Genomic DNA, 27358 nt, shown 5'->3' with positions numbered 1-27358 from the left:
TTATAAGCAGCTGCGGGATCTCAGGGCTGGGCAGGACACAGGAAAACTTCCAGCTACACACCTGTATTTTCATTTGTACACTCACTGGAATTTTAGTCTCTTTTTTTTTATCACTCTGCTGCTGACCATAGTGCAGGTCGGTCAGTAGGCTGCCTGCCCTGGGCACCACTGCCCCAGTGTCTGGCAAAAAGCAGAGACTTGTACAGAGCAGTTGCTCCAGTCCTGGGGTGGGGGAATAAAGATTAGCGCACGATGGCTTCACATTCACAGGGACCAGCCTTGTGATGGACTCCAACCTCTGAGTCCTCTGACACTGTTAGAGGTGGGCCCTGCCTGGGCTGGCATGCTCACTGCCCCTTCTGCATTTCCTCTGCTGGTCAGCTCTCTCCTTTACTTCTCACTTCAAGCATGAAATCCTGTGGGCCAGGGAGCAGCCCAGTCACCCTGCACACATGCTGTGCGGTCTGCAAATGTGGCTTTGTCTCCCTTTGGTCTGACCGAGCTTCCAGGCATTTATGATTTAAACCTTGGAGGGTATCCATGCTTCCATATCTTTGTGGTTCACTACAGTGTCGACTCCTGTGACCACCACAGCATGACCCAGGCCAGGCCAGCCTGGGGCACACAGAGACCACAGTGTGCATATGGGTGATGCCTGTTCATCCTTCATAAAAACAGAAGCTAGAGAATGACATTTTTATATGATTTGGCTATTTTCTCAAAATATGATATTAATTTGATAATGAAGAACAGACTAGGCCTGACCTCGAAGTCTGTCTGGGTGAGGGCTGGATTGACTGATCCTGGCTCTGACACCAGCAAGTCTCATTTCACTTATGTCACAGATTTGGGTTGGAAAATCAAAATCTGATCTGAACCAGGTGGCTGTTCCGTCCCCTAATAGCTCTGGTGCGACACTGTCCTGTGGTTATACTGCTTCTCATGTAAGAGCCCCTCTGTAAGTGTATAGGCACCCCAACAAGCACCCACACTTGGAGCCAGGCAAAGTGCGCAGGAGAACACAGAGACACCCTGGCCTCTGTGGTGCCAGGCCATTTAGACCAAAGCAGAGGTTCTGCCCAGACCCAGTGCTGACTGCTATGGACAAGTCCTTGCCACTGAGACTCTGGACAGCTGGTGCTGGATGCACTGCTCAGGACTGTCTTCACCAGAGAAGCTGGGGCGACCCACTAGACTGTTCAAAGGATGAGGCCTGCTGATGCTCCCTCATGGAGAGAAGGGCAGTGGTCCCTCTCCAGAAACTCCAGCCATTCACCCTCTCCTCAGTCAGCTGTAAGAAATCCTGCCCCCACTGCACATGGCCTTGGGAGGCACTAGCAATCTGACACTGTCACCGGCAGTATCTATCGCTTTCCTAGATAGATGTGGTGTATGGACCACAGGTTTTACATGCCTGTCTGGAGTGGATAGGATGCAGAAGACAGCTGAAGTGAGGTGTTTTGGAGACGCAGGTGTTCTGGGATCAGCTTGCTTTTGTCAGGAGCCCCTTACCCGCGTTCTGTAGGGCAGCCCCGTAAACTCCTTTAATTACCGTTTGGACTTGGGTGGACTATATCTGTTGGTGGTGCCCTATCTAGACTGAGTAGATGTTTTTCACGAGAAGTGAGACATTTGGCCATCACTGCCTGAGGACCTGGGTGTTTACAAATATACTTTGGTAGTTTCTTTTTGAAGGAAGTGTTTGGAGGAAACCATTTTCCACACAGAATTGTAGTGAAGCACCACCAGAAGCACATTCCTCTGACACCATCTGTAGAAAGCTGCCTCTGTCCCCAGCCCCGATATCTGGGAGGCCAACTCTCTGCACGTCAGCCCTCCAACGTGCGGGTCTACACAGTTCTGTTGGTCAGCGACACATAGAGCCTCAGTCATGTCACCTTCACAGCCACGCTTACAGTCAGTGCCACACCCTGCTCAAGAAACTCACATCTCCGGAAGAGGTCCTTCCCAGCTCGGGATTTTAATGAAAGAGCAGAGACTGCCCTCCAGGGGGCGTGTGTGCTGGACACGTGACTGTCTGCTGCAGTGACTGCTGAAACCAAACATGCATGGGATTCTCACAAGGTCTCTTTTACTAGTCCCTGCCCCCAAATCCCCAGAAAAAAAAAACACCCAAACTGGAACAAAGATGGACTAGGCACAGCCTCCTACCTGGAGTAGTAAGACTCCACCCCCAGGGCCTCCCGGACGCTGGCAATGTGCTGCTCCAGCGCGGAGCTGGTTGCTATGGGCAGAGCGGCACTGCTGCTGGCTTGGAAGTCACTGGAACCTTCCACTGAGTTATCACCCAGGTAATGTTCGTGAAACTTCAGGATTCCTGCAACAAGGTCAGCATGGTAACGTCATGGATGGCTGGGTAGCAGGAGAGATCGGGAGAAGGTAGGAGAGGGGAACTCGGGTGCCGTGTGACTTCTTTACCAAGCACGCTGGGATCCCGTGGTTTTAGGCTTTCTAAACCGAGGCAGTGTTTGCTCACAGCCCACACTATGAAGACACAGGCTAGCTTCTGCTGATGCATGCAAAAGCCCTGAGTTCGGACAGCTTTCTATGCACTTTCAGAATGATGCTCTGGGGAATCTTGCTTCGTGATGGGTGTGTGAGATCAAGCCCCAGCAGAGGCTGAAATCCTGAACAAATCCAGAACTAGCCAAGTGGAAACTGTCATAAAAGACCTTTCATTTCACAAAAGCAAGCCATAATAAGCATATAGACATTTTAAAACAAAACCAACTGGTCGATGGCCACTAATGCTTTAAGGGAGGGTAAAGGCGGTTCTGTGAAACAGGCAGCCCACAATGGCTTCCTGGCAATAAGCAGAGGCCTTGTCCTCATATGGTAATGAGGTACGCTGGTCCTCCGATTGGATCAGAGCCCTGGCAAAAGTTTCAGTCTCATTAGCAGCACAGAGAACAAAAAAGGACACACCAGGCACCTCATTACACATGGCTCATTGTCACATGGATCTGGCATGCCACCTGTCAAACATGTCCCCAACAATGCAGCCTCTACAGAGAAGGCACTTGACATTTGCCGACCGTCAACTCTGTGCGTGAGTGTGAGCCCCGCTTAGGGGGCAGGGACGCAGAGTCGTTCATTAGGTCACCAGAAAAAACACAACTTAAAACACAGCGTTAAAAGGTTAGGGGTAAGAGTGAGGACGGTGTTTGGAAAGCCCAGGTGAGCATGGCTGTGAGGGGAAGATGGTCCTGCTGACTCAGGGCAGACACACGTGCTCAGAAGCCATCTCCCCAACACTGCGGCCTTTACTGTAGATGCAGAGAAAAGCTTGTCACTTCTCCCTGGCAGCTGAACTTTTTACAGATATTCAAGAAGGCCATTCTTCAGGATTCCCAATTATAAGACCCACTTCTCCAGTCAATAAACTCTAATTGGATCTGGTGTGTCTCCAACATGGGGAAGCCATCAACGTTTTATTATGCAAAAAATACGGCCCCACAGCCAATCAGTAGTTTTGCATTCAGTGAGACTGTTACGTCCTGCATGTTTAGAGCTGGTTTAATGAAGAGGATCTTTACTTCTAAAACAGGTTTTCAACAGAACTAGTAAAAAACAAATTGATTCTGTTCAACTCAGAAATCCAAGCTTACAACTTTACTTATAAACCACAAGAGTCGCCATCACTTTGGTGTCTAACTAACAGAGGTCACAGTGACCGAGTCACATGGAGAAAGAACTCATTCGTAAGCGATCTTCATTCAGTAGCTGATTGACAGCTGCCTATAAATAGGCTGCCCATTACCCATTCTCGCGGTTTTCCCTGTCGGCGTGTCCTCATCCCACGGCAAAGAGTGGCAACTCCTTGGGCTGCTTGACTAGGATGCCCCACCGTGGAATCACCACGCAGCTAAGCTTTTCTTCATCTGACCTAGGAGATGGCACCTTCTCCCCCGGCCCCTCCCCTGGCCTCCTCACTTCCTGTGCTTCACAGACAGAGACCTCACCTGCCCCAGGAGCGAGCAGCCAGCTGTAGAGGTAGCCCGCAGCCAGGGAGTAGTACAGGACCAGTCCCCGCTGTGCGTTAACCATCTCTAAGATCTGATCGATGGTGATGGGCGAGTAGGGGTCCGAGTCCTGTTGTCCCGTCTGTCTTTCCACCAGCAGGTCAGCAAATGCCCTTGTCCGACCTCTTTCCGCTACGGCCAGGGCTTCATCATGGTGGCCTAGGAGACAGAGGACAGGTGTGCTCACTCGGGGTAGTTGAGTACCCTTCTGACCTGGGGAGGGAAACCCGCTGCCTCTGTGCCAGCTGTGGTGGACTCACAGGCACACTGCTTCAGGCCCACTCCCAGAAAGGGATTGTGATAGTCGCCCACCTAGCTCAGTGGATTCGGTGAGGTCCTGAGCGTGGAGATGCTGGGGAGGTGTTCATTATCACGGCCTGCACGGGAGGTGGCATTGCCGCTGTTACCGCTGAGAGCCTATCAACCCTGTCTGTGCTCCTGCCATCCCATGGCAAGGGCTGAAGCCTCTGAGATCCTTTGTTAGCCACTTCTCTCCCAAGCTTTCCTTCAGCTTTTCAGTGGACATTCTAGCCCGTCTCCTCTAAGACGCTGCACACGTCTCTGTTGCTTGAAAGCTGAAGCATCAGTGTGAAAGCATGGCATGAAGCCTCAGGCCCCAGTGGAGAGTGCACTGCAGAGGGTGATCTCAGGCCCCAGTGGAGAGTGCACTGCAGAGCGTGACCTCAGGCCCCAGTGGGGAGTGCACTGCAGAGGGTGACCTCAGGCCCCAGTGGAGAGTGCACTGCAGAGGGTGACCTCAGGCCCCAGTGGGGAGTGCACTGCAGAGGGTGACCTCAGGCCCCAGTGGGGAGCACACTGCAGAGGCCAACCTCAGCCCGCAGTGGGGAGCGCACTGCAGAGGGCCAACTTGAGGATAAACACCAAAGTGGAATTGTTGGCAGAGCAAAAGCTAAGGAGACAAAAGACCAAGGCAGGGAGCTCAAGCCACAGCTGCCATGGCTCTTCAGGCGGCCTTAGAAAGGGGGTTTATGTGAGAGCATGCAGATAGCCTCTTTTACTCTATTAACTTATTAACTGGAACAGCAGGACAATTTCTGTGCACACTGAAAAATCAGCCCCAAAGTCCTGGAATATTTAATACTGTGATCATAATGGTCAATAAATTACAATCCCAGGCAAGAGCATATTCCATTTTTTAAGGGGAAACTTGAGCACTACATGCGTGGGAAGGACAGGTGGGCAGAAAGGCTTCACACGCTCAAAGCACTTTGCTAATTTTGATGAGGACCGTGAAGTCCACCTTCACTGCCACCTCGACTGGTCTGGGGACCACCCAGACACCTCTAGGTGTGTCTAGAAGGGTCCTTTAACAGACAAAGGGAGACCCACCCCTGAGCAGCAAAGCCCATGAGCTGGGGTCTCAGACTGAATACAAAGACAGCAGAGGAAGCGGCTGGGCACCAGCGTTCATCTCTCTGCGTTCATCTCTCTGCGTTCATCTCTCTGCGTTCATCTCTCTGCGTTCCGACTGATGTGACCAATCACCTCCTGCTGTCATGGCCACGCCTCGGCACCCCCATGCTGGACTGCACCCCACACAAGCCTTCTCTAAGTCAGGTGTTCTGTCATAGCGGAGTAACTCACAAACACCTTCTGGGAAGTGGCAGGCAATGGAAGGGCCGAGAAGGGGGAACTGTGGCCACCCAAGCCCAGGGAAGGATGGCTGTGGACTGCTCTGGTGCCTTGCAATACACGGCTGGGGTGGTGGGAAGAGCCCCGACTGGGAAACACAGCCCAGGGCACAGGCTCTCAGAGGACAAGCAGTAGGTAACAAGAATGCATGGCTGAGAAAACAGGAGAGGCCACTGTCGTCTATCAGCACAGGACCTGAGCGGGGCTTGAAGCAAGTGTTGGTAAAGGGACACCCGGTGCAGGAGGGACACTTGCTCTGCCCTCTCAGCACCTGGACTGCTCTCCTGTCATTGAGTTGTGTCACACGGGACTCATCCACCAGTGTCCACGACGGCCCATGACACAAGCTAAGTGTGCACTCTGAACTCACCAGTTCCCTGGCCTCCACTGCTCTGCCAGTCTTTGCTGAATAAACAAATGACTGTCAATAGCTGGGTGTGGCCTCATAGTCTGTGCTGAGGGCCGACAATTACTTTCCCTACTGAACAATGTGGACGCAGGGCTTTGTGTACACAAACGTGAGCGCGCGCACACACACACACACAGGGCACTAGCTGCTCTCACCTAGGCTGACAAGCACCCGCTGCAAGGCCTGGTACGACGATGTCTGCAGGTCGAAGAGGGAGAGCTTGTAGTCCGTGCTCAGCTGGGCCTCATGCCGGATCGTTTCAAACAAGGCCGATGCCCTGTAAAGCTGCAAGGGATAGAGACCGTCAGCCATGCTTCATAACCCAGCCATTTACAGATGCGAGGCAGCTCTTGCTCATCCCTGGTGCACAACCTAAAAACACCTTCTACAGGGGTTGAAAGGACGACTGCCGGGCAGGTCCTTGTGCATCTGAAGAACTGTCCCCTCAGCCATCCCCAGTGAACTATAGTTTTCATGACCAATGTTGGACATATGAAGGGATATGAAAGATGAGGACTCATGGTCTGAAATTTAAAAATAAATTTTATCAGTTATCAACACAAACAAGAGCTGGTTTTGATTAAAACAATGAAGAAAACTTTACTTCTGTCACCAGACAAGTAGGACCCTCGAGCTCAGGCCTTGGGTGCACTGGAGACTGTAGGCGGCCCAGTGGCCCAGAGCCCAAACATGGCTCTCCCAAGACCAGGCTCTGCTGGTCTCCACCAAGCCATTCTCACTCACATGGGCACCTTGAGGACCAGACAGCTGACATTTCCTTGAAGATCCTGTCCCCACTGCTCCACATTTACACAAACTCGGCGTGGAGCCAGGAGGAGAAGAGCAGAGGCCATGTGTCACAGCTCCGCTACCCAGCCGCTGTCAGGCTCTGGCCAGGACTCGGAGCCTTACTTTCTTCCATGGATAAAGCTGTCCTCCATCTTCCCAGAGGATTTTGAGGAATAACTCAGGAAGTAGAAGTACTTTCAAAACTGTAAGTTGCTGCATTAATATAAACTTTTATTCTTGTATGTAGGAAATGACAATCCTTTAAATTCCCTTTAATACTTAAAAAAAAAGATTTTTAATTTTTATTGGTGCGTGTGAGCACCCACTTGCACCCGTCTCCAGGTGTTTGTGGAGGTCAGAAGAGGGTATTGGGTCCCCTGGAACTGGAGTTACAGGCAGTTATGAGCTGCCATGTGGGTGCTGGGAACTGAACTCAAAATTCTGCAAAAGCAAATGCTCCTACCTGCTGAGCTGTTTATTCAGCTCTGATCTTTAGCACTTCTAAGCACACAGCTCAGCACCCTAGCATCCCAGCATGTGCTCAGGCTGTTCCTCTGGATAGAAGCCTTACTCTGCTCATGGAGGGATCCCCTTTGCCTGGCACATGGTTCATAGCATTCACTCAAACGTTGAGGGATGAGTTTAAAGCAGGTATCTCTGCACCACCCACAGCCAGCATGACAACAGAGTGTCTTCAGCCACCTCCACACATGTGGCAATGGGGACTTACTACCCTCTGCCCTAACTGGAGACCTGCAAGGAAATTAAACTAATAGCCATGCATCCTGACCCTACCTCTCTACGGAAGAATGTGGTTTTGTATTAAACACTAACCATGGAAACAGTGCCCAACACCAGAATCTGAGAAACCATTGAGAAGTCTGCCCCATGGGTGGCTGGGTCTTGGCAGCTGCAGGGACTCAGCTCTCAGGCTGGGAGCCTTATACATCAGCAGGAGAGGCCCGCAGCCATGGTGGGTACTCTGGGCTCTCCAGGCTGGAGTTCTGCTTACCTGGTGCTGAGCTTCCTCCAGGTTCCCACTTGCCCAAAGGGAGAGACCAAGACCATGGCGAATTTTTGCCTCATCTTCTCTTCGGCCCAATTGCTCAGCTAACCTTAAACCTGAAAACAGACAAGGGGATATAAGGAGAGGGGAGAGGGACGGAATGGTGCCTTTGCTTCTGCTGCATGTAAGGAATGTTAACAGTGTGGCTGTATGAAATGCAGGACTAGGGCCAAAGCAGCCTGGGGAGAGGACCTTCCCAGGTGACAGGAGCCCAGGTGACGGCTCTTGGCAGCAGGTAGGTTGCTGGGGCAGGCAGAAACAGGAACCAATGAACCCTAACCTGGCTGCCCTCACAGACGCAAAATGCTGAGCTTAGCAAATGAAAACTCCTGGCTGATAGGATCCTCTGCCTGGGAAAAGCTTTTCCTGATGGGTACAGAGGCTAAGATCACACACCTTCCTATCTCACCCCGCAGCATCCTGAGAGCAAGGATGAAGAGACTCATGAGGGTCTCTTGAAAGTGGGATGGTGCGCAGCTGGACCCTGCTCCTGCTCCTGAAGCTGCTGACATGCTCCGTGTCCTATCCACTCGTCCCTTAAGCCCGAGACTGGGATGTGTCTCAGCGGGGTTGCAAAGCAAGCACGATTATGAGCTGGAAGGCTTAAATGACTGTCCTCATTTTAACGGTCTTCACATAGGCACCTGCAGTGTGGGTCATTCACAGCAAGCTTGGGAGTTCCAGGACACCAGCCACCTCCAGGGCTTTGTGGGGCAAAGTCTGATGGGAACCGTTTATTGTATTGGTCACTGTGCCTGCATCCCAGGGTTCTCTGCACAGAGCCGGAGCCTCTGCAGAAGGCACCGCATGGCTCCCACAGCTCAACTGTACACATGAGCCAGGGCTTCCCTCTCGTCTAAGTCAGGGCAGGAAGCCAGCGCCAAGCACTCTGGGCCTGTGTGATTCCTTTTAGAGGTCCTGAGTCAGCTGATGGCTGCTGTGTACAGTGGTGCTCAGGGCCAGCCTCCTAACTCATGATGCATTTCAAAACACATGACTCAAAATGCTCAGAGGCAGCATTCTGAGTTTAAATCATGCCAGTGGGCAACAGAAGAATTTGTCAATAATTCACACGAAGGACAACGGTTCTGGGGGAGAACCAGGATGGCTTTGGTTGTTCTAACCTTCAAGGGGCCTGCCAAACTGACCCTTCAGTGCGGATATCTTGTAAACCCTTGGTTCTGAGCCAGAAGTATGGCCCTTTGGGCAACTCCATTGGAAGAGAAATTCTGTGAGAGAGGGACCTTGCCGGGTTCCTGCTGTGTCCCCAGCAAGGATGGTGTCCACAGGCCACTGGGCAGATGCACTGGCGCTGCCTCCTGGGAGCCTGACCATTTCACTCTTAGGGCCTGCTCACCTGCACCGTAACAAAGCCCCAGGTAGTCACTGGGTTGATTCCACTTCCTTTTCTCGTTTCCAGACAGAGAAAGCTGAATGAAAGTGGTGGTGTTAGCCTGTGTCAGCCACGTCATCTGGGATCTGTCTGCACTCAGACCCACACAGGGTTCCACTGCACAGGGCAGGCAGGGATGTTGGTCCACAGCCCCACTGAAAGCTGGGGTGACTTCCCGCTGAACTGCCCTCTGCTGCACAAGGCTGCAGGACCTCCTGCTCAGTACTTGGAGAGAGCCTTGGGCGCTCTGCACCCTAAGCCTGCTCAGACACATTAGAGACACCTGGTTAGGCCCCCTCCACCAAACAACTACTGTCGGGAGTTTTTAGATGTCTGTAAGACTTATCACAAGAGACAATAAAAACGAGTTGCAGAGTTTTCCATAAATATAGAATTATGTGACAAATGCCCAGTCATACAGCTGCTGCATGGAAGCAGTGTTTCAGAAGGGAATAAACAATAAAGTACTTGTTGCAAATGCTGGGTCTCACAAATTCAACTGAAAACCACACCTAGGTGGCTGGACTGTTACAACACTAGAATTTAAGCAAAGTTAGGGGCTCATTTTTACAGGTACAGGGCCCCACCTGCGCAGCGGGAGCCACACAGGGGTGGACAGTGGTCACAGCTCCTCCACTGCAGGGCTGTACAGAGCACCAGTGCCAGCTCCAGCTGCTCCCCACTCTCGGGACTTCCCCGGGGCTGGGGAACAACAGGGTCCAGCTGCCCCACCCTGCAGTTTCTGTGAGGTCAGAAACAACTGCAGACGGGCTGAGCCCGCTCTGTAACGAACCAACTCAACAGGGTCAAATCACTGTATTTCTCCAAGCCTTGGTGGTGTAGCTGCGAAAATGGAGATGAACGAAGGTTTCTTGGGCTGGGGGTACAGCTCAGTGGAAGCAAATCTGCCTGGCATGTGAAATGAACTAACACTGTCAAAGAAGGAATAAAAAAGAAAAAAGGTAGTAAAAAGGGCAGTCTGAGTATTGCTGTGCGAACTAAAATCTGGCCAAAGAGACTGCAGGTGGAAGCCCTTACAAAGATATTTCTGCTTGAAACCTGGAGCCAAGTCCTTCACTGGTGAGTGGCAAGCCACCCCCACCCCCCACAGCACCCCACCCCACCCCCCACAGCACACCCACCCCCACCCCCCACAGCACACCCACACCCACCCCCCACAGCACACCCACACCCATCCCCCACAGCACACCCACACCCACCCAGAGAGACCCCGTGTGCCTCTGAGGGCTACAAGAGCAGGGCCATCCCAGTATGGAGGAGAAAGGCAGCCCCTTTGCTGAGACTTTGGCTCACGTGGGAAGGACGTGTGAGGCCCCACTGGCCTCGGGTAATTGACAGACTCTGGTAGCAGTGGAGGAGCAAAGGGCCCAATTTCCAATCCTGCTCCTTGACATCAGTCTGTGCAAACTCAGAAGGAGCCTGGCCAGGCCCCAGGTAGACACACTGGGCTAGCAGCCACTGTGCCGGAGCTGAAAAATGTAAGCTGTGAGGGCTTGGGGCAGTTGGACATGTTTCTGAAGTAGACCCTCATGATTTTATACCCCCAGGTCTTAAGGATCCAATTGGTGAGGATGTGTTGTGTGCCTAGCTGCCGCTCTTACAAGCAAAGGGTATCAGCTATTTTGGGCAGCCGGCGAGGGGTAGGTACCAAAACAGAGAGAGGAAGGCAGCTGGAGTCCAGAGAGCGGGGGCAGGGCAAGGGGACACCCTGAAACTGTCAAGGGACACCGGTGGGGATGGCATGGCCTGCGAGACCCTCACTCCGTAGAGGTGACTAAGTCTCCCCTGGTAGCACCTTTTGCCTACCTTCCTGTAAGTACATGACTGCCTGGGAATAGTTCTGCAAGGCGTGATGTGTCCTTCCCAGGCTGCTATAGGACACTGTCTTGGCCACCAGATCGTTCATCTGTGCCGCAATGCTCAGGTGCTGTTCTTGGTAGACCACAGCCCTCTCAAACGTGCCCAGGGACTCGTAGGTCAGACCCAGGTTCCCATAGGCTCGGCCCTGGCACGTGGGGTTGTCAGTCTCCTCTGCAATCTGCAGATCAAGCTGGTGATACTGCAGGGCCGTGTCATACTCCCCCATCTGCTGGTAGACACCCCCCAGGCCACAGGCCGCATCACTCTCCAAGGCTCGGTCCTTCATGTCTCTGGCAATGTTCAGCTGGCGTTCAAGGCAGGAAATGGCTTGTTCATAATTCCCTAATTGGCTGTGGAGACTTCCCAGCTCTCCATAGGCCTGAGCTTTATTGGAGGCCTCCCCGAGCTCATGGGCCACCACAAGCCTCTTCTCAAAGCACACGAGGGCCTGCTGCAAGCTCCCTGTGGCCCTGTGGGGATGCAGACAGAGAAGCAATGAGATCATTCTGTGCAGGTGCAGACATGCTAAAGCCCCCGAGAAAATGAAAAGCATTCGTCACTGTCACTTACTACAGAAGCTCTTAACTCCTTCTCTAGCTAAAATCTATCATGTGCCCTTAGAGTGAGATGCAGAGGAATTTCATAATCTAGAAAGCAATTCAAAAGTCATCCCTTAGTGACCTTCCCAAGAGCCTGCAATTCAGTGGGATGTGCACCCCCAAGGAAACATAAAATATATTAATAGGCACGATGATAGCAAGGTCTGGGACTCGGGCCTCCCAGCCTCCACTACTGCTTAGAAGGGTGCTTTTGAAATCACTTTACAGGAGCTGTAAATCGCTCAGCCTGACTTTTTTGGAGCAGTCCATGGGTGACGATTAGTCTGACCTCTTCCTCCACTCGAGGAGCCCTGATCCCCACACCTCAAGGAGGCCCTGTCTGTACACACAGGCACCGTCTTGGGTTTCCCCTCTTGGAGGGAAGCCTCTCTTGGCCAACAGAGCCTTTTTTGTGCTGCTCAGAGACAATATGATCAAGAGCAGGAAGAGAATGACTTCTGGTGGCAGACGGAGCCAGTTGTCTGGGCGTGTGGATTTCACTGACTGAGCCTCAGTTTCCCGTTCCACAGAAGATGGACATGTGTTTAGTACAGCATTGGGATACTGTTAGGACAGCTATGCAAGTGCCCAGCATGGGTGAGGCTTGATGCCCTGGACCAGTTTCCTGTCCCTCTGTTACCAGGTAGGGCTGAGTAACTGGTGGCTACCGATGCTGTGCTAATAAACACAGTCATAAAATGTGGAGGCACTCACAAAGGCCAGCTAAGCAGGTCCATCCATCTTCCCGTCCATACAAACTCTTGCATCTTGATCACTGTGTAATAAATGTGCCGTCTGGGCCCTGGGTTTGACTCTCAACTGGTCTTTGGAGGCTGAGTAACCTCAGGTACTAACCCACCCTCTCTGGGCTTTGGTGTTTTTTTCATACGTGACAGCAATATTATCACCCACCTAACTCAAAACGAATTGTTGAAAAGCCAAATGAGAGGTGTGGGAGCAACCTGCCCTGCAGCTGGCCGCTGCCCTGTATCTAGCCCCATTCCCTGTCCGTGTTACCTGTGTCCATTTCCAAGACCCCGGTAGGCCTTGGCTTGGTCTTGCATGCGGTTCAGACTCTGGGCAACAGACAGATACTGCTCATAGTACTTGATGGCTTCCTCATAGTCCCCCAGGGCCTCGTAGCAGTCCCCCAGGTTGCCGTAAGCCCGACCCCTGTCCAGCACAGACTCATTCCCGCTGAGCTGCTGGAGCATGGCCAGCTGCTGTTCAAAGTAGCCAATGGCATCCTCCATCACATTCATGTTCATCTTCGTGATGCCCATGTTGCCGTACACCTGGGCTTCCAGACTTGGCTCTTTCAGCTTCCGCCCCAGCTCCAGCTGTTCCTGGTAACACTTGAACGCCATTGTGTATTTTCCAAGGGCCATGTAGACAGCTGCCAGGTGCCCGTGAGACCGGCACTCCCCTGGTAAGTCGCTCAGTTCCTGATAGACCTCCAGCTCCTGTGTGTGATAACCCAGGGCCTTGTCATACTTCTGGACCATCCGGTACGCGGTCCCCAGGGCTGCGTAGGCACTGGCCTCCAGCCTTCTGTCTTTCACGTGGTGAGCTAAGCCCAACTGCTGCTCGTAGAACTTGATTGCACCGTTCACATCCTTTTTACAGACAAATATATCTCCCAGGTTCCCCAGGGCTCGGAACTTAGCCTGGGAATTATCCAGGGACTGGGCTAGGGACAGAAGGTATTTCTGACACTCCTCGGCTTTAGCAAAGTTCAGCAGAGCCTTGAAGGCCAGGCCCAGGTTGCAATAGGCTTTTGCTTGGCTCAGTTTGTCATGAAGGTCTTTGGCCAGGGCCAGGTCCTGCTCATAGTACTTCACAGCCTCCTGGTAGTTCCCAAGGCAGTAGTGGGCATAGCCGAGGTTGTGGCAGACCTTTCCTTCTCCCTCCATGTCCTGGAGGTCGGGAGCAAGGCGGAGGTACTGCTCATAGTAGGGTGCAGCCTGGACATACTCTCCTCTCGAGCAGTGGAAATTCCCCAGGTTGCTGAGTGCCCGGGCCTCACTCTGGATGTCTCGAAGCTCCCGGGCAATGTTCAAGTGGTTCTGGTAATGCTGCAGGGCCCGGTCGTGGGCTCCCAGGGCCTGGTAGGCAACCGCCAGGTTTCCATGAGTTGAAGCCTGAGAGGCTCGGTCGTTCACCTCCATGGAGATCTGCAGCTCCTGACGGTGGTACTTGACAGCCTGGTCGTACATGCCCAGGGCATTGTAGGCGTTGCCCATATTCCCATAGGCGCGGCCTTGGGCTGCATAGTCGCTCAGCTCTTGGGCGATGCTCAGGTGGGTTTTGTGGAGCTTCAGGGCCGTGTCGTAATCGCCTTTCATCTGGTGGATGATCCCTGGAATAAAGGGGAAGAGAACAGAAAGTAAGAGAAGGTGTGATTTACAGCTCAATCTAAGGTGAATGCAATCCTGAGTCAAAGGCTTGAGACCGACTAAAGGGGAGGCTGAACACTCGTCAATACCGCAGAGGGGGTAGCTTCCCATGTTTCAAACCACCAGGAAAACCTAACAGATTTGATGACAAAAATGAGAATATTTTACAAATAAACACGCAAAATTAAAGGGCAAACAGAACACACTAGAAAATATGTGAGACATATACAAAAAATTGTAACAGCTGCTGTGAAAAAATTGTTGTAAAATTCAGTTTAGCTTAAAAAGAAAAAATATCAAGATCCCAATTTACTAGGGTAGGCAAAGAATAGTAAATGTCAACAGACAACCGAAAGAACCAGACAGAAAGGGGGCACTAATGTTAATAATCAGAGAAATACAAAAACAAACTAATCCTGTAGAACCATTTCACCTACACTAAATTAGCAAATAAAAACTTTAGCCCCCATTACAGATGCGGTTGCCCTGAACCTGAACACACCAACTGTTGGGCGTAAATGAGGACAATGACCGCAAAAGCATGGTGACATGCAGGTGGGTGGGGCTCTGTTCTGCAGTCCTCTGCTGGACAGACAAAGGGTCTGTGTGTGCATGGAGGAGTCCGAGCTCTGATCCCATAAGACAAGTGACATTTCTGGGGTTGTGTCCAGTCATGGAGCAGGAGATGTCACCAGCTTGCTCTCTGGAAGGGGCACAGCTTTCAGACCCTGGCAGGGTTGGAGACACCAAGCTTCCCAGGAAGAAATGCCCTTCGACGTGGTGGGCCCTTTAATAGTGGGAACTTGGAGACAGTGCAGTTAGAGACCCACTTTTAGCCTGTCCTCCTAAGCTGCCTTCAGGCTTCATGGTTTCAGGCATCCTTGGACAAAATGAATCATTTACCACCTTCTTTCTACAAATGGTCTGCCCAGCAGGCATCACTGTGTGTGTGAGTGCAAGCCCTGCCTGGTCCTGCTCTCCCCTTCCTCCCAGGGCCACCTCTGCACTCAGCAACCCCTGCACAGCCTGTGGATTCTACTGCGGCGACTGTTTAGAAGTCCATATGATCGCTCGCTGGTTGGGACACATGGGGAAGAAAGAGAGAAAGGCCTTCAGAGAAGGCTTCCGAGGGCAGTGCGACTTCATGTAGCTTTCTCCATCCGCCAAAGACTAGGACTTGTTGCTGCCCTTGCCCTCCTACACGGCTGGTTGTACCCCGTTCTCCAGGAACCTGGCCACACATCAGGAAAGCATCCTGTTATAGAAAATGTACACAAGTTTAGACGAAATCAAAAGTCCCGTTTTATGAGCACACCCATTCAGATGAGCGTCCAGGAGACAGACAGACATATAATGTATCTGAGCCTCTACTTTCTTGTTTATGTTTTAAAAACAAAAGTATTTGTCCCCTTCTTTTTAAGAAATAATTAAGTCAGATTATAACCATCTTAGAGATGCAGAATGAGAACTAGCCATAGTGGCCACTCCTGGAATCCCAGTACCCAAGAGGCATAGTTAAGGGTTGTGAGTTCAAGGCCAGCCTGGACAACATAAGACTGTCTTAAAAACAGACAAAGAAAGAAAGGAACATAATTAGCAACACATACGTATCATGCTTTGTGAATAACACCTAAGCTAGCTTGGCCAATGAACAAGGCACCAGAAGGGGAGCCTCTTTCTCTTACTCTGGCCTGAAGGTCTGGGTAGTGAGCAGGGAGCAGTTGGGATGATAATGGCTGCCCAGGGCTGCAATGATTTGTGAAGGAAGCTGCCTGCTGGTCATGGCAAACCCATCTGGTCTCCAGCCAGCCGCTGCTGCCTCCTTATCTTCCACAGGCCCACAAAGAACCAGAGGAGGGCTTTCAAAATTACAGCTTCCACACACAGACAAGGGCAGAGAGGCTGGCCACGCTGAGCTGGCCTCTCCCTCTGCTGTGTCCCCCATGGCAGTCCCGGCGGGCTGCTGCAGTCTGGGGCATTCTGTAGGGACCGTGCGCTCCCCTGGCAGCCGTTCTCTTTGTTGAAACAACACAAAAGCAGCCCAGGAGCTGCCAGCGAATGACTGCACACGCTGAGGGGGAATCTGCTGCTCCCCCTGCCCTTTCCAGGGTGTCACTCAGATGAAGACTTACAGAGGGCCTGTCAGTGGGGTGCCCTAGGTGACAATGGGCTGCAGGGAGGGAATTAAATGAAGACTAGTGGGGCAGAAGAGCCTCACAAAGCTGAATCCTCACCAGGTATGTGGGGAGAGGACATGGGTTATAAATGTATACGTGGCCATGTTGGGTCTCCACCTATGGATTTCCTGTGTGGGAATAATAACATCTACCTCAGAATTTGAGGTGAGGACCATGATGACATGCTCAACACACTCTGGAGGCCCAGATGGCGTGACTAGGACAGACCAGGCAGAAAACATTTCCACTAAAATGATACCCATGACAGCGGAGCAGCACAATCTGGCAGCTTCTCGTCTGAGCTCTCTGGATGCAGAGCCTGGGTTCTTACACACACAGTGGGCCCCACTTCTTATTGCTTGTTATTAGTGCCCAAGCTGGGCTGTTGGAGCCAACCTGCTCTTTCCTCTGCTTTCAAGCAGAGGGCCCAGCTGTCCTCGTAGGAAACATGGGGTCTGGGAAACAGAAAAGACACCTCCCCACTCCAGGCTTTGTGGGTGCTGTGGGCAAGTCTCAGGGAGAGGGAGTTACCAGCAGAATTCATGGACCCCTGTCCCATTGGCTGTACAGGCCCATGTGCCTCCCTTCCAGGGAAAGCGTGGCACGGCAGAGCAGTCAGGCTGGGAAGGTTCTCAGTGGGATGCACATGCAACTATTTACAGGTGAAGCAGCTCCGAGTCCCAGCTGTGTTTTCACTTATCCTAGGAGTTGGGGGGTCATGGGGTATTTATGCAAATAGAGGAAACGAGATGAGGAAAATCAGGCTATCAGCATGCAGGGTTGTTACACTATTCTCCTAACAGCTACATAATAAAGCTAGGCAGACAAGTTGGCACTGTGTGCCCTGTGCAGCCCCCTTTGGATCAGGAGACTTCCGTGTAGCCAAGGCCTGATTCAGTAGAGGAAGTCATCAACTGGTCACTGGACCCCCTAGTTACCAGGTCTCATCCCTACCTGAAATGCAAGGACATTGTGTGCAGATCGGGGTAACAGTACTGTGTCCTGTGTTAGCTCATGGTCGTGACCTGCACACTGTCTGGGGGGACGGGACATGGTGTGCTGCACTTGCTCTTTCTGATCCAGAGACCCTTCCTATCAACTTGAGATTCCTGGATCTTCCTTTCAGGTTTTCACATACATTTGTTCTACAAGGTTTTGAAACTATCTCAAAGCTTGGGGACAGGCCCAGTAAAGAGATAGCTAAAATCAAAGGCATAAGAACAGAGTGTTAGAACTAGTTGTGTCTGTAGATAAGTCTCCATTATTTTCGCCAAAGTTGGACAGCAAAGTACATTTTCAAATGGGGGATGACTCCAAAATTCACTCACCATGTGACTTTATCAGCTGCAGGTGTCTTATGGGGAGGCAGGCTTTTTCAGGGGCTGCCTGTGCCTGATTCAGAAATGCCTCAAAACAACTTGAGGCCCAAGTGCAGAGGGGTTGGGTCGCAGCTGGTGCTGCTGCTGCGTGAGACTGGATCACGAGTGTGCTAGCCTCAGCAGTGCACTAACACACCACCAAGTTCACACCTGAAGGAGGAGGACACTGGAGACAGGTCTGTGTTCACACCTGAAGGAGAGGCACTGGAGACAGGTCTGTGGAGCAGACACCTTGTCCTGGATCCTTCCTGTCTGTGCGGGAGACCACCGAGAGGTGAGCAGCCCTGCCCCGGCATGCACTCCTGATGCTGTGGCATTCTGTCCTTACCACAAGCCCCCAGTGATGGAGTCAGCTGGCCCTGGACTGTCAGCAGTCAGGTGGGGAAACCCCGCACACCCCCACTGCCTTCCCACAAGCACACTCTGTTGGAAGCACCTGTCTTTTTACAGAAGCTTAAGAAAATAGATCACCGTGCTCCATGGTCCCCTCCGGACACTGTCCCTATGTCTAGGGCTGTCTTGTCACTGTTTAGTGACAAGAAGCCACCCTAAAGCCCATATATATTCCATGGACTTTGTGCACAGCCCAACTTCCTACTTCCCTTTGGGTAATCAGAGACCCAGGCTGCAGGTGAATTGCTCAAAAAATCCCCTGGGCCTCTGTGGTTGTAAATCTCGGCTAGAGGAAAAGATTAATTGTATTATGAAGTAGGAGAAATAGTAATTAAAGCTTTGACAAGGGGGCGGCAGCTGGGAACGGATGCTCCACAATGATGATGAAGTAGGAGGATTGAGGTCCTGTCATCCCCAACAGTCTGGGCCGGACGCTGGGAGGGCATCTGATGGGAGGCAAGCCCACTGTTAGTCACTGTTGGAGAAGGCGAAGCATGCTTGGGTGCCATTTGGGATCACAGTAAAAGACAGTAAAAAAGGTGGATGCCTCAGAGCAGTGCAGGAAGTTGGTCTCATGGCTTAGGATGGAATACACTGTGAGGTAGCTCCTCTGACGGCTGAGCCTCAACGGCTGGACCAGTCTACCTCTCTGAGCTCTTTCAGACCTGCAAAGAGTGAGCCACTTCGAGTGTCCTTTACCACCTCCAGGCCAGACGTCCCTGCTGGTGCTCCGGGGCTGTGCCTGCCTGCAGGCACCCCGCATGCCTTTCCAGTCTGTCCTGTGCATCTTTTCTGCACCACATGCCTTTCTTCCCTTGCTAAGGCTGTAGTGGACATTTCTAGTGACAGCCCCTTCCCCGCTCTCCCTCCCCCTTACCCCACCCAATCTGACCCTTTTCTTCATTCAGGTATGCTCTTCCCTATCTAGGAAAAGTGGAGCACAGTCAAGGGACTTGGGCTGCCAGTGGGGAGAAGAGTTGAATTCTCTTGAGGTCAGGAGCATCAGGAGCTAGAACACAGCATCCCAGAGTCTCCTTCTGCCACCTCGCTGACACTTCCTTCCATGGTACAGCTGCAGGAAGATGGGCCACAGCTGGCTGGGACCAATGAGCTACCTGAGGGCTGCATGACCACCTTGCTGGCCACTAAGCTTCGTCATGGTACCAGAACCAACACAGCCTGATGGATGGGCCACCAAGATAAGCTGCCCAAGCCTAGCAATTTACACTATATCCAACAAAGTTTGTGGGGAAGGAGAGACATCCAGTAAGAGTGTTCCCAAGAAGCTTTTGGGCACCTGTGCCTCTGGATGCTCTAATCCCCACCCTTGGCCCAGTGAGACCATGGAAGTCTGCACCTGACCCAGATAAACAAGCTTCAGTGGCGGGAATGTTGTCGCACGCCCTCAGGCCTGATGGGAAAGGTGTTGATCAAAATTGGCTGTTAGAAAAGGAAAGGAGTGGAGCTTATAACCCTGGCACTTGGGAGGCAGAGCTAGGAGGGTCAATACAAGCTCCATGCCAGCCTGAACTGTAGAGTGAGACTCTTCTCAGCATTAGCCCATGACTCTGCATAATACATCACTTCAAAAACTCTGCCACCCAATATTCTACAAATACCTGCTGAATTTTGGACTTGGATCACATCTAAGTTTTAGAGTACTATCCATTTCCCAAGACCTTGGCCCCCTCAACGTCTCATTTCACTGTAGGACAAAGGGAGCATGGCTGGCCACCACTGAAACCACTCACAGAGGCGACAGCCATGAAGTGATAGATTCTAGGCCTGCCCCACTGCCCCCACTCTGCCCTGGTCACTGTGCGCTCTCAGTCTGCGGCAGTAGCAGCTGTGGAATCCAGTCTTACTGTCTGGTGAGAAGCAGCATTGTCCCTTTAGCAGAGACCGGATGAGGATGGCAGAGTCTGCCCAGACCAGCGGGGACCTGGGAATGGACAGGAAAGAGGAATGGAAGGACAGACCAAGAGGACACTATTTCAAAATGACTTCACTTTGTAATTCAATTGCCAAGATGAATGAGTTTCCTAGCAAGGCTGAGAGCGAATTATGGAATCTGCTTTCCTGAAGCCGTCGGATCTGAAAAGCTTCTTTTTAAGATTCAAATTGGATTGAAAATTCAAACTCTGAGTGAGTGGAGCTCTAGCCAGTCTGTCGTAATGCTATCAAAACAAGTGACCCCTGCATTCTGCTCATTTGCTCTATTAGTACGCGGGCTTCTCGTCAGGGCAACATCAAAAACATGGAGAGGACTCAAGGGGACTGAACTGTCAGTCTCCCCTTTGTTGTGTGACTGAGGGGTTTACCGGGGACCCCCGGGGAGGCCCTAGATGGGCTCTCTCGTGCCCATTGCAAAGGTGCTGTTTCCTCAAGAACGCATGTTTGGGTTGAAAACTCAGCGCTCATGCTGACACTGGACTGTTCCAAACATTTGCTGTGGCTCAACATGTCACAGCCTAGTGTATTGGGAGGGGATGGATTCCTCTGTCTGCCAGTCTGTCCTGCCTGGTCTAGAGAACTACAGTCTGTGCATGGAAGTCAAGGTGCCAGCCAATCTGTCTGACTGAGACAGCAGCCATGGACAGCACCGAGGCCATTCATCTCAAGCCCCCCCTCAGCTGCCATGGCTTTCTTTCACTCTGTTTATCATATTTATTGAGACAGTATAGTAGACTCAAACATAATAGTGTGTTTACAATTACAAAAGTATTACTTTTTAAAGCTTGTGGTAGATAGCAAAGGCTTTTTAGCCAACACTTATTTTCTTCTTCATTACCACCATCACTACCACTATCATCACCATGACCATCATCATCAACATCACCACCACCATCATCATCACCATTATCATCATCAACATCATCACCACCATCATCAGTCATTGTCATCAGCAGCATAGGACACAAGGCCTCATTCACACTAGACCCTTGAGTCATATCCCAAGCCTCTAACATTCAGTTTTACTTCTGCCCTCTTCCTATCTGCCTTTGCCAGTGATGCTAAAGAGCTAAGCATCCATTTCCCAGTCCCCCTTACAGCCAAGGCTTGTTAAATGGCCCTACTGTCACCAGTAAAACAAAAAGAGAAGTCTTCTGGGGTCTTGGAAAGGCTTTTGCCTCTGACACAAATGCAACAGAGTTGAATGTTACAGTATGTGGAGCATCACAAGCACCCTAGAGTACATGGTCCGGGTGAGCAGGTGGGGACAAAAGAAAGCACACCTTTATTGAAGCTGTCGTACACGAGGACCAGATCATCTGTTCACAGCTGAGAGATTTCCTGGTGCATGTCTGTAAACCCAACGCTTGGGAGGCAGAGGCAGGGAGCCTGTCGGCTGTCTGTCTGTCTATCTATCTAAAAGAGAGGTTACATATGTATGTGGTGTATGTTTGTGTGTGTGCAGGAAGTACATGTATGTACATGTGTGCACAGAGACCAGAGGTGCAAGGAGCTCCAGGACCCTCCTGTCTGGCCGCCCACCCCTAAAGTACTGGGGTTACAGACACGTGCAGCCACACCTGATCTTCACATGGGTGCTGGGATCCGAACTCAGGTCCTCATGCTTTCACAGCAGGCCTTACTGAAGGAGCCATCTCCCTAGATCTCGGACAGTCCATGTTGGTGACTGAGATGATCACTGTCGACATTTAGCTCCTGATAGCCTGGGCCTGTTTGGATTTTTGTTGTTTGTTTGTTTTACTTTGGTGTGGATTGCTTTATTTATTTATTTGAAATCATGTTCTATGTGTTGAATTTAAAATGCAGCCAGGTTCTTTGAGGAACATAAAGACATCTGATGATAGCTATCTGTGCCTTGTCAGGCCAAGGCTGTTCAATGTGGGTGTAAAACATGCAAGAGTTGTTCCTCGGGTTTCTGCATAATGGAAGTGGCAGCAGACAGAGCTGTGCACAGATATGTTTTTTGGAATAAAATTTATTTTGGCTCAGTAGCTCTGCTAGTATTTCATCTTTCACCACATAACCATAACTGAGCCATTCATCCCAGGAGGGCTGGGATGGAGCCACACGGTCATAACAAGCAGGACAAGAGGGTCCATTTGAAGGGGTGAAGGGTGAGGAGGGACAGCCACCTTGTTCCAGGGCAGCTGATGCAGGACCAGACGTGCCTTGGTGGCGCAAGTCCCCAGCGCACAGCAGCCCAGCATGAGGGCACGGGGAGAGAAGAGGTCAACTCCGCCTCAGCCATCCTTGCTCACCCTTTTCATCTGTCTTCTGTGTCTCTATCCAGCAGTCCCCTGCATCAGCTCTGCCCATTCTGCCTTCACTGCAGCCTTTGCTCTTACGTGTTTTTCACCTTTCTTCCCATGACCCATCTTGGCCACCCACACAAAATTTACCTTTTCCTTCTAGAATTTCCACCTCTATTCTATGTCTTTAAAATTATTTTGAGATTATATCATTCCCCCTTTCCCTTTCTTCCCTACAAGTCCTCCCACAGCCCCCCTCTGCCCTCCTCCAAATTCATGGCCTCGTTTTTTCATTGACTGTTATCCCATGCATGTGTGTGAACACATACATATTCCTAAATATGAGCTGCTCAGCCTGGATAGTGTTACTTATAAGTAGTTTCAGGACTGAGTATTTGGTATTGGATAACAAATTGGTGTGCTCTTCCCGGGGGAGACTGTCTCTCTCTCAGCACTCCTCAGCTGACTACAGTTCTTTGTGCAGGGCAGCAGCCACATGCTCTTTCCCCTTCTACTCTGAGATGTCTGTTGTCCTGGTTCAGCTCATGCTTGGGCAGCCATGTTGGTGAGACTTATAAGTGTAGCTTCGGCTGTGACCAGGAGACACGACCTCACAATAAACTCCCTGGTCCTCTGGCTCTGCTCCCCGAGCCTTCGAGCCTTCAGTGCAGGGTTGTTTTGCAGATGTATCCGCTGGGACTGGGCTCCATCACTCTGCATTTTGATTGGCTGTGGTTTCCAGTAATGCTCTCCATCTACTGCAAAGGGAAGCCTCCTTGATAAGGAGTGAGGACTACACTCATCTGGTGTAAGGACAAATGTTCAGAGTGTGGTTAGGGATTGTGCTGGGTTAGTGGAGTGTTGACTTATTTTAGTTTTCCCCCACTTGACCTTCAACACAGGGCACTGCTCCCGGGCCCAGGGGGTTTGGCTCTATTCTCCAGGTGCTCAGGCGAGAGCCACATCCCTGTCTCACGGCTGTGGCTCATGTGACAGAATAAAGTAGCCATAGCTCAGTTCCCAGAGAGCAGTGACATCCATGTGAACAGCTCCAAGGACGGAGGCCTGAATCTGTGCCAGGACTCAGCCACAGAAAGGTGAGAATCATCCCTGGAGCATTCCCCTGAGCCAGGCTTCAGGGGTCAAGCTGTCACTCTGCCCTTGGGGCGGGAATAAATGAGACAGATCAGTGACTCTTGGGGAAAAGCCTCAATACTGAAAGAATGAATTATAAGCTACTTGGCCCCACCCACCAGACCTTTCCAGGAGAACCCACGGCGTCAGCAGCTCTCTACATCACCAGGGTTGGAACTGCTGAACACTGCACGCCCTGGAAGTAGCGCAGCGGCAGTTATGGCGCCGGGCTGTTACACAGATCGCCTCGTACCTCACTTTCTCTATCTCTACGTCACCACTTGCAGGGACACACGGTCATTAATCATTCATTTTCCAGATGGAGAAAGTGAAGTACAAAGAAGGCGGTGACTCGGCTCAAGCCCGGCAGACAGCTGGTTACTGTTACTATGGCCCTGTTTGCCATTGCACCGCCTCAGAGCCAGGCTCTGCCAGGCCTCGAGAGTGAGAACACCTGGGTTCATTAGGCTCCGTTAGCTCTGCCGCAAGCTGCTAAGCAACCTTGAATGTTTTATTGGTGAACACTCACTGTATTACCGTAGTGCACACCAGGAGGAAGAGTGAGCTCAAGGCTGCTGGAGAGGGCACAGGGGCAGCCCTGGGTGGCAGGTGCAGGAATGGTGCCCGCCACCCCCCAGCTGTGGGTGCTCACTCTTAACACCAAAGCTGCCCAAGATTTTTCTGAGTCAAAGAAAAAAGGAAGTAAAGAATGCTTCTCCACCTTGTGCTTTGGTAACAGGGAACATACAGCTGGCTCTGGAACTGGCTTGCATCAGGAGATACGTATTTCTTTGATGATGGGCCTCTTATCTGCAGTCGATTTTACAGGGCTGCTTTTGAGAGAGGATTATCACCAGTCATTAATAAGACACATCAACTGGCTTAGCAGTGATTTAAAAAAATCATTAATGAAATTTATTCAGTATAAAAATATGTTAGTCACTAATTCAGAAATGCCTCATCCATTAAACAAAAAAAAATATTGTTGCACAGCTCATTACAAGAGGCTGGGGGAAGAGACAAAGAGTAGGTTTTCTCTTACAAGGCATTTGCATAAATTAAGTGGGGAAAAAACTACTCCACTGAGGGCTTTGTGCCGCACGTCCCCATGTACAATCCTGAGAGGATCCGGGAGACAGAAATTAGAAAGCAGCAAAGTGGCTGTGTGCATTGTTACTGAAAGACTCAACATCCACAAGGCGCAAACCAGCATGAAACGGCCTGCGCTGGTGCAGGGCAGCCTGGAGAGCGAGAAGCAGCAGCAGCGCAGTGGCTGACTGCGGCCTGCGCTGGTGCAGGGCAGCCTCCAACTCTGATGACAGTGCCAAGCTGCATGTGCCATGGGGAGCCAGTGAAGAGCCAGTGTGTCCTCCAAGCAGCAGGTAGCATCTCCTCAAGAAAACAGTCACAGGACCTGCCATTCTGACGGACCAATGTCACAAGTGTAACTTTTCAGGGGCTGACTACAGGGAACTGACAGGGTCCCACGGTGCCTGAGCTGACATCCCCTGCTCTCAATGGCTCACTAAGGGTACAGTAGAAATAGACACTGGATTTCAGAGACTCAGTATGATACTAAGAATGTAAAATAGCATTAACTGTCATATTGATTACATGTTAGAATACTATTTTTATATACCTAGCTAATAAAATATCATTTTCACTCCTTTTTACCTTTAAAATTTCAATCACTGACAAATGTAAGTGACCTACAAGGCTTATCTGCTCATTGTTTCCCTCAGTATTGTGAACTGGGAAGAGGCCACACCCTCCCTCTCCTCCAGCCCTGCGACTGGCCACATCAGAGCCTGTGCCAGCCTTTGTGACACTCATTTAAATTCCCAGGGTTTGGCTCTCTCAGGCTTGTTCCTTTGCCTACTCAAAAGTATAGTAAAGAAATGGGTTGTTGGGGATTACTTCAGAGCCCTGCCATTCTGGCAGACTGCTTGATCCCAGGAAACCTCAATCTGCTCAGCCTGGCGGCTAAGGGGACAACTCAGAGCCAACTTCTGTCACCAAGTGATGCTGGAGCAGGATGGCATTGTGTTACCTGTTCCAGTCATGGAGAAGAGGATGAGGGCTCTGCACAGACCTGTGGAGGAACCAGGGTAAGTATTTCTTAATGACAAGAACTGAGCTGTGTGTGAAGAGGGTAGACGGATGGTAGCCACAGAGATTACAAAGCAATGTCATCTGCCTTGACAGCCAGATGTGCAGGCAGATGTGAGACCCAAGTCTCTCCCTGTATTGTGACTGTTGCATGCACCGGTGCAGCAGATGCTATAGGCGAAGATCCCTCAGCAATCACAGGGACATCAACAGGATCAAATGGTGACAGAGTCAAAGCCAGACACTGTTGACCTGGGGTACAGAGCAGAATCACCAGGGCACAGTTAAATTTTTCTTACATTTACTTATTTATTGTACGGGTTCCAAGGCTGCATGGCAAGCTCCTTTATCCACTGAGCCATCTCACCAACCCCACAAAATCAGAATCTGTGGGTTGGTATTGATGATCCAAGCATACACCAGGCAATTCCAAAATACAGTGAAGGCTAAGAGTCTTCTCTGCATCCTTTTCTCATTCCGGCATGGTCTCTGGTGCTTTGAAAGCACAGCAACCCAATGAGCAGAGAGTTCTCCCAGCTCTAGCATTTCTTGGCTGTATCATCCCAGGAAAGCTGTTGAATCTCAAGCTTTATTTTTCTTGTTTGTAAACTGAGGCTATCAAGACCCCTGTAAAGCAGTGGAAAGATGAGGTGAATGCGGTTTCCACGGGGGCACAGGCACAGCAGTGGCTGTTGTCAACGTCATCCCCCTCACTTCCATGAAGATGATTCCTGCACATGGAGATGTTAGCACTTCCTCCAGTGGCCGGGCTATGCTGGTCCCAGTGATGGCGGTGATGCCTGTGAAGGATGCAGACTGAGGTTCCTTTTAGCTTAATGTCTGTGAGGATCTCGGGGGAACTTGTTAGCACATCAAGGCTGACTGTGCCTGAGGTGGGGCTTTCTGAGAGGCCGAATCTCTAACAAGCTCTTGGGGGACGAGACCCAGGACATGGTGTGGGGACCAAGACTAAATGGAAATGTTTTGCATGGAGGAACAGCTCTCTGAGTATTCCCTCGAGTGGCTTTGGGATGTGCAAAGGGCCAGGTCTGACCAGAGATCCTGGCTGAGAACCCCATGCTTACATAAATTCAACACCCAGCCTACTGATATCTGAGCTTCCCTTTCCCTGAATTTAGATGCATCTGCCTTTATTTGCACCCCAGGAAGAGCAGAAGACACATGATCATGCCCAAGGAGCCTCAGGCTGTGTCTACGGCTTTGGAGAAGCAGAAGCTCACTACCTCCTTGATGCTTCAGAAACTTCTTAGTTTTATCTTGATAATGCTGACAGCATTTCTCAGCAACAACCACGGTCATCTCCACCCTTCGAGCACTATCAGAGGGATGGTTGAATTTTGCCTGAGCACAAGCATCCAGCTTTACATACCAATCCATCTCTAAGTCAGGCATGAGGAGTTTCTGGGGGTACACATGGAGAGAATGGTGGATGCAGAAATATCACTGCCTATTTAGGGTTTCTTTCTTTCTTTCTTTCTTTCTTTCTTTCTTTCTTTTTTTTTTTTTTTTTGTTTTTTGAGACAGGGTTTCTCTGTGTAGTTCTGGTGCCTCTCCTGGATCTCATTCTGTAGACCAGGCTGGCCTAGAACTCACAGAGATCCGCCTGCCTCTGCCTCCCGAGTGCTGGGACTAAAGGCATGCGCCACCACCACCCGGCTCCTACTTGTTTTCATTTCAAGATTGACTGAATCTG

At 51.0% G+C, this 27358-nt stretch overlaps 1 protein-coding gene across 3 annotated transcripts in view; it reads right to left on the bottom strand.

Moving 5' to 3' along the window:
• The window catches only part of Ttc28 (tetratricopeptide repeat domain 28), a 433645-nt gene that overhangs the window by 56877 nt on the left and 349410 nt on the right, over nucleotides 1–27358 (bottom strand). For all 3 annotated transcript variants that reach the window (XM_028860613.1, XM_028860614.1, XM_028860615.2), the window contains 6 exons: nucleotides 12851–14192; nucleotides 11181–11704; nucleotides 7907–8016; nucleotides 6261–6390; nucleotides 3984–4202; nucleotides 2173–2338 (listed from right to left, as the gene is read on the bottom strand). In XM_028860613.1, the coding sequence (XP_028716446.1) occupies nucleotides 2173–2338; nucleotides 3984–4202; nucleotides 6261–6390; nucleotides 7907–8016; nucleotides 11181–11704; nucleotides 12851–14192 (2491 nt within the window). The remainder of the gene's footprint in view (nucleotides 1–2172; nucleotides 2339–3983; nucleotides 4203–6260; nucleotides 6391–7906; nucleotides 8017–11180; nucleotides 11705–12850; nucleotides 14193–27358) is intronic.

The sequence above is a fragment of the Peromyscus leucopus genome, chromosome 23 (genome assembly GCF_004664715.2).
Source record: "Peromyscus leucopus breed LL Stock chromosome 23, UCI_PerLeu_2.1, whole genome shotgun sequence".
NCBI lineage: Eukaryota > Metazoa > Chordata > Mammalia > Rodentia > Cricetidae > Peromyscus > Peromyscus leucopus.
The sequence above is the reverse complement of the archived record's forward strand: the minus strand, read 5'-3'. Positions and strand labels throughout refer to the sequence as shown.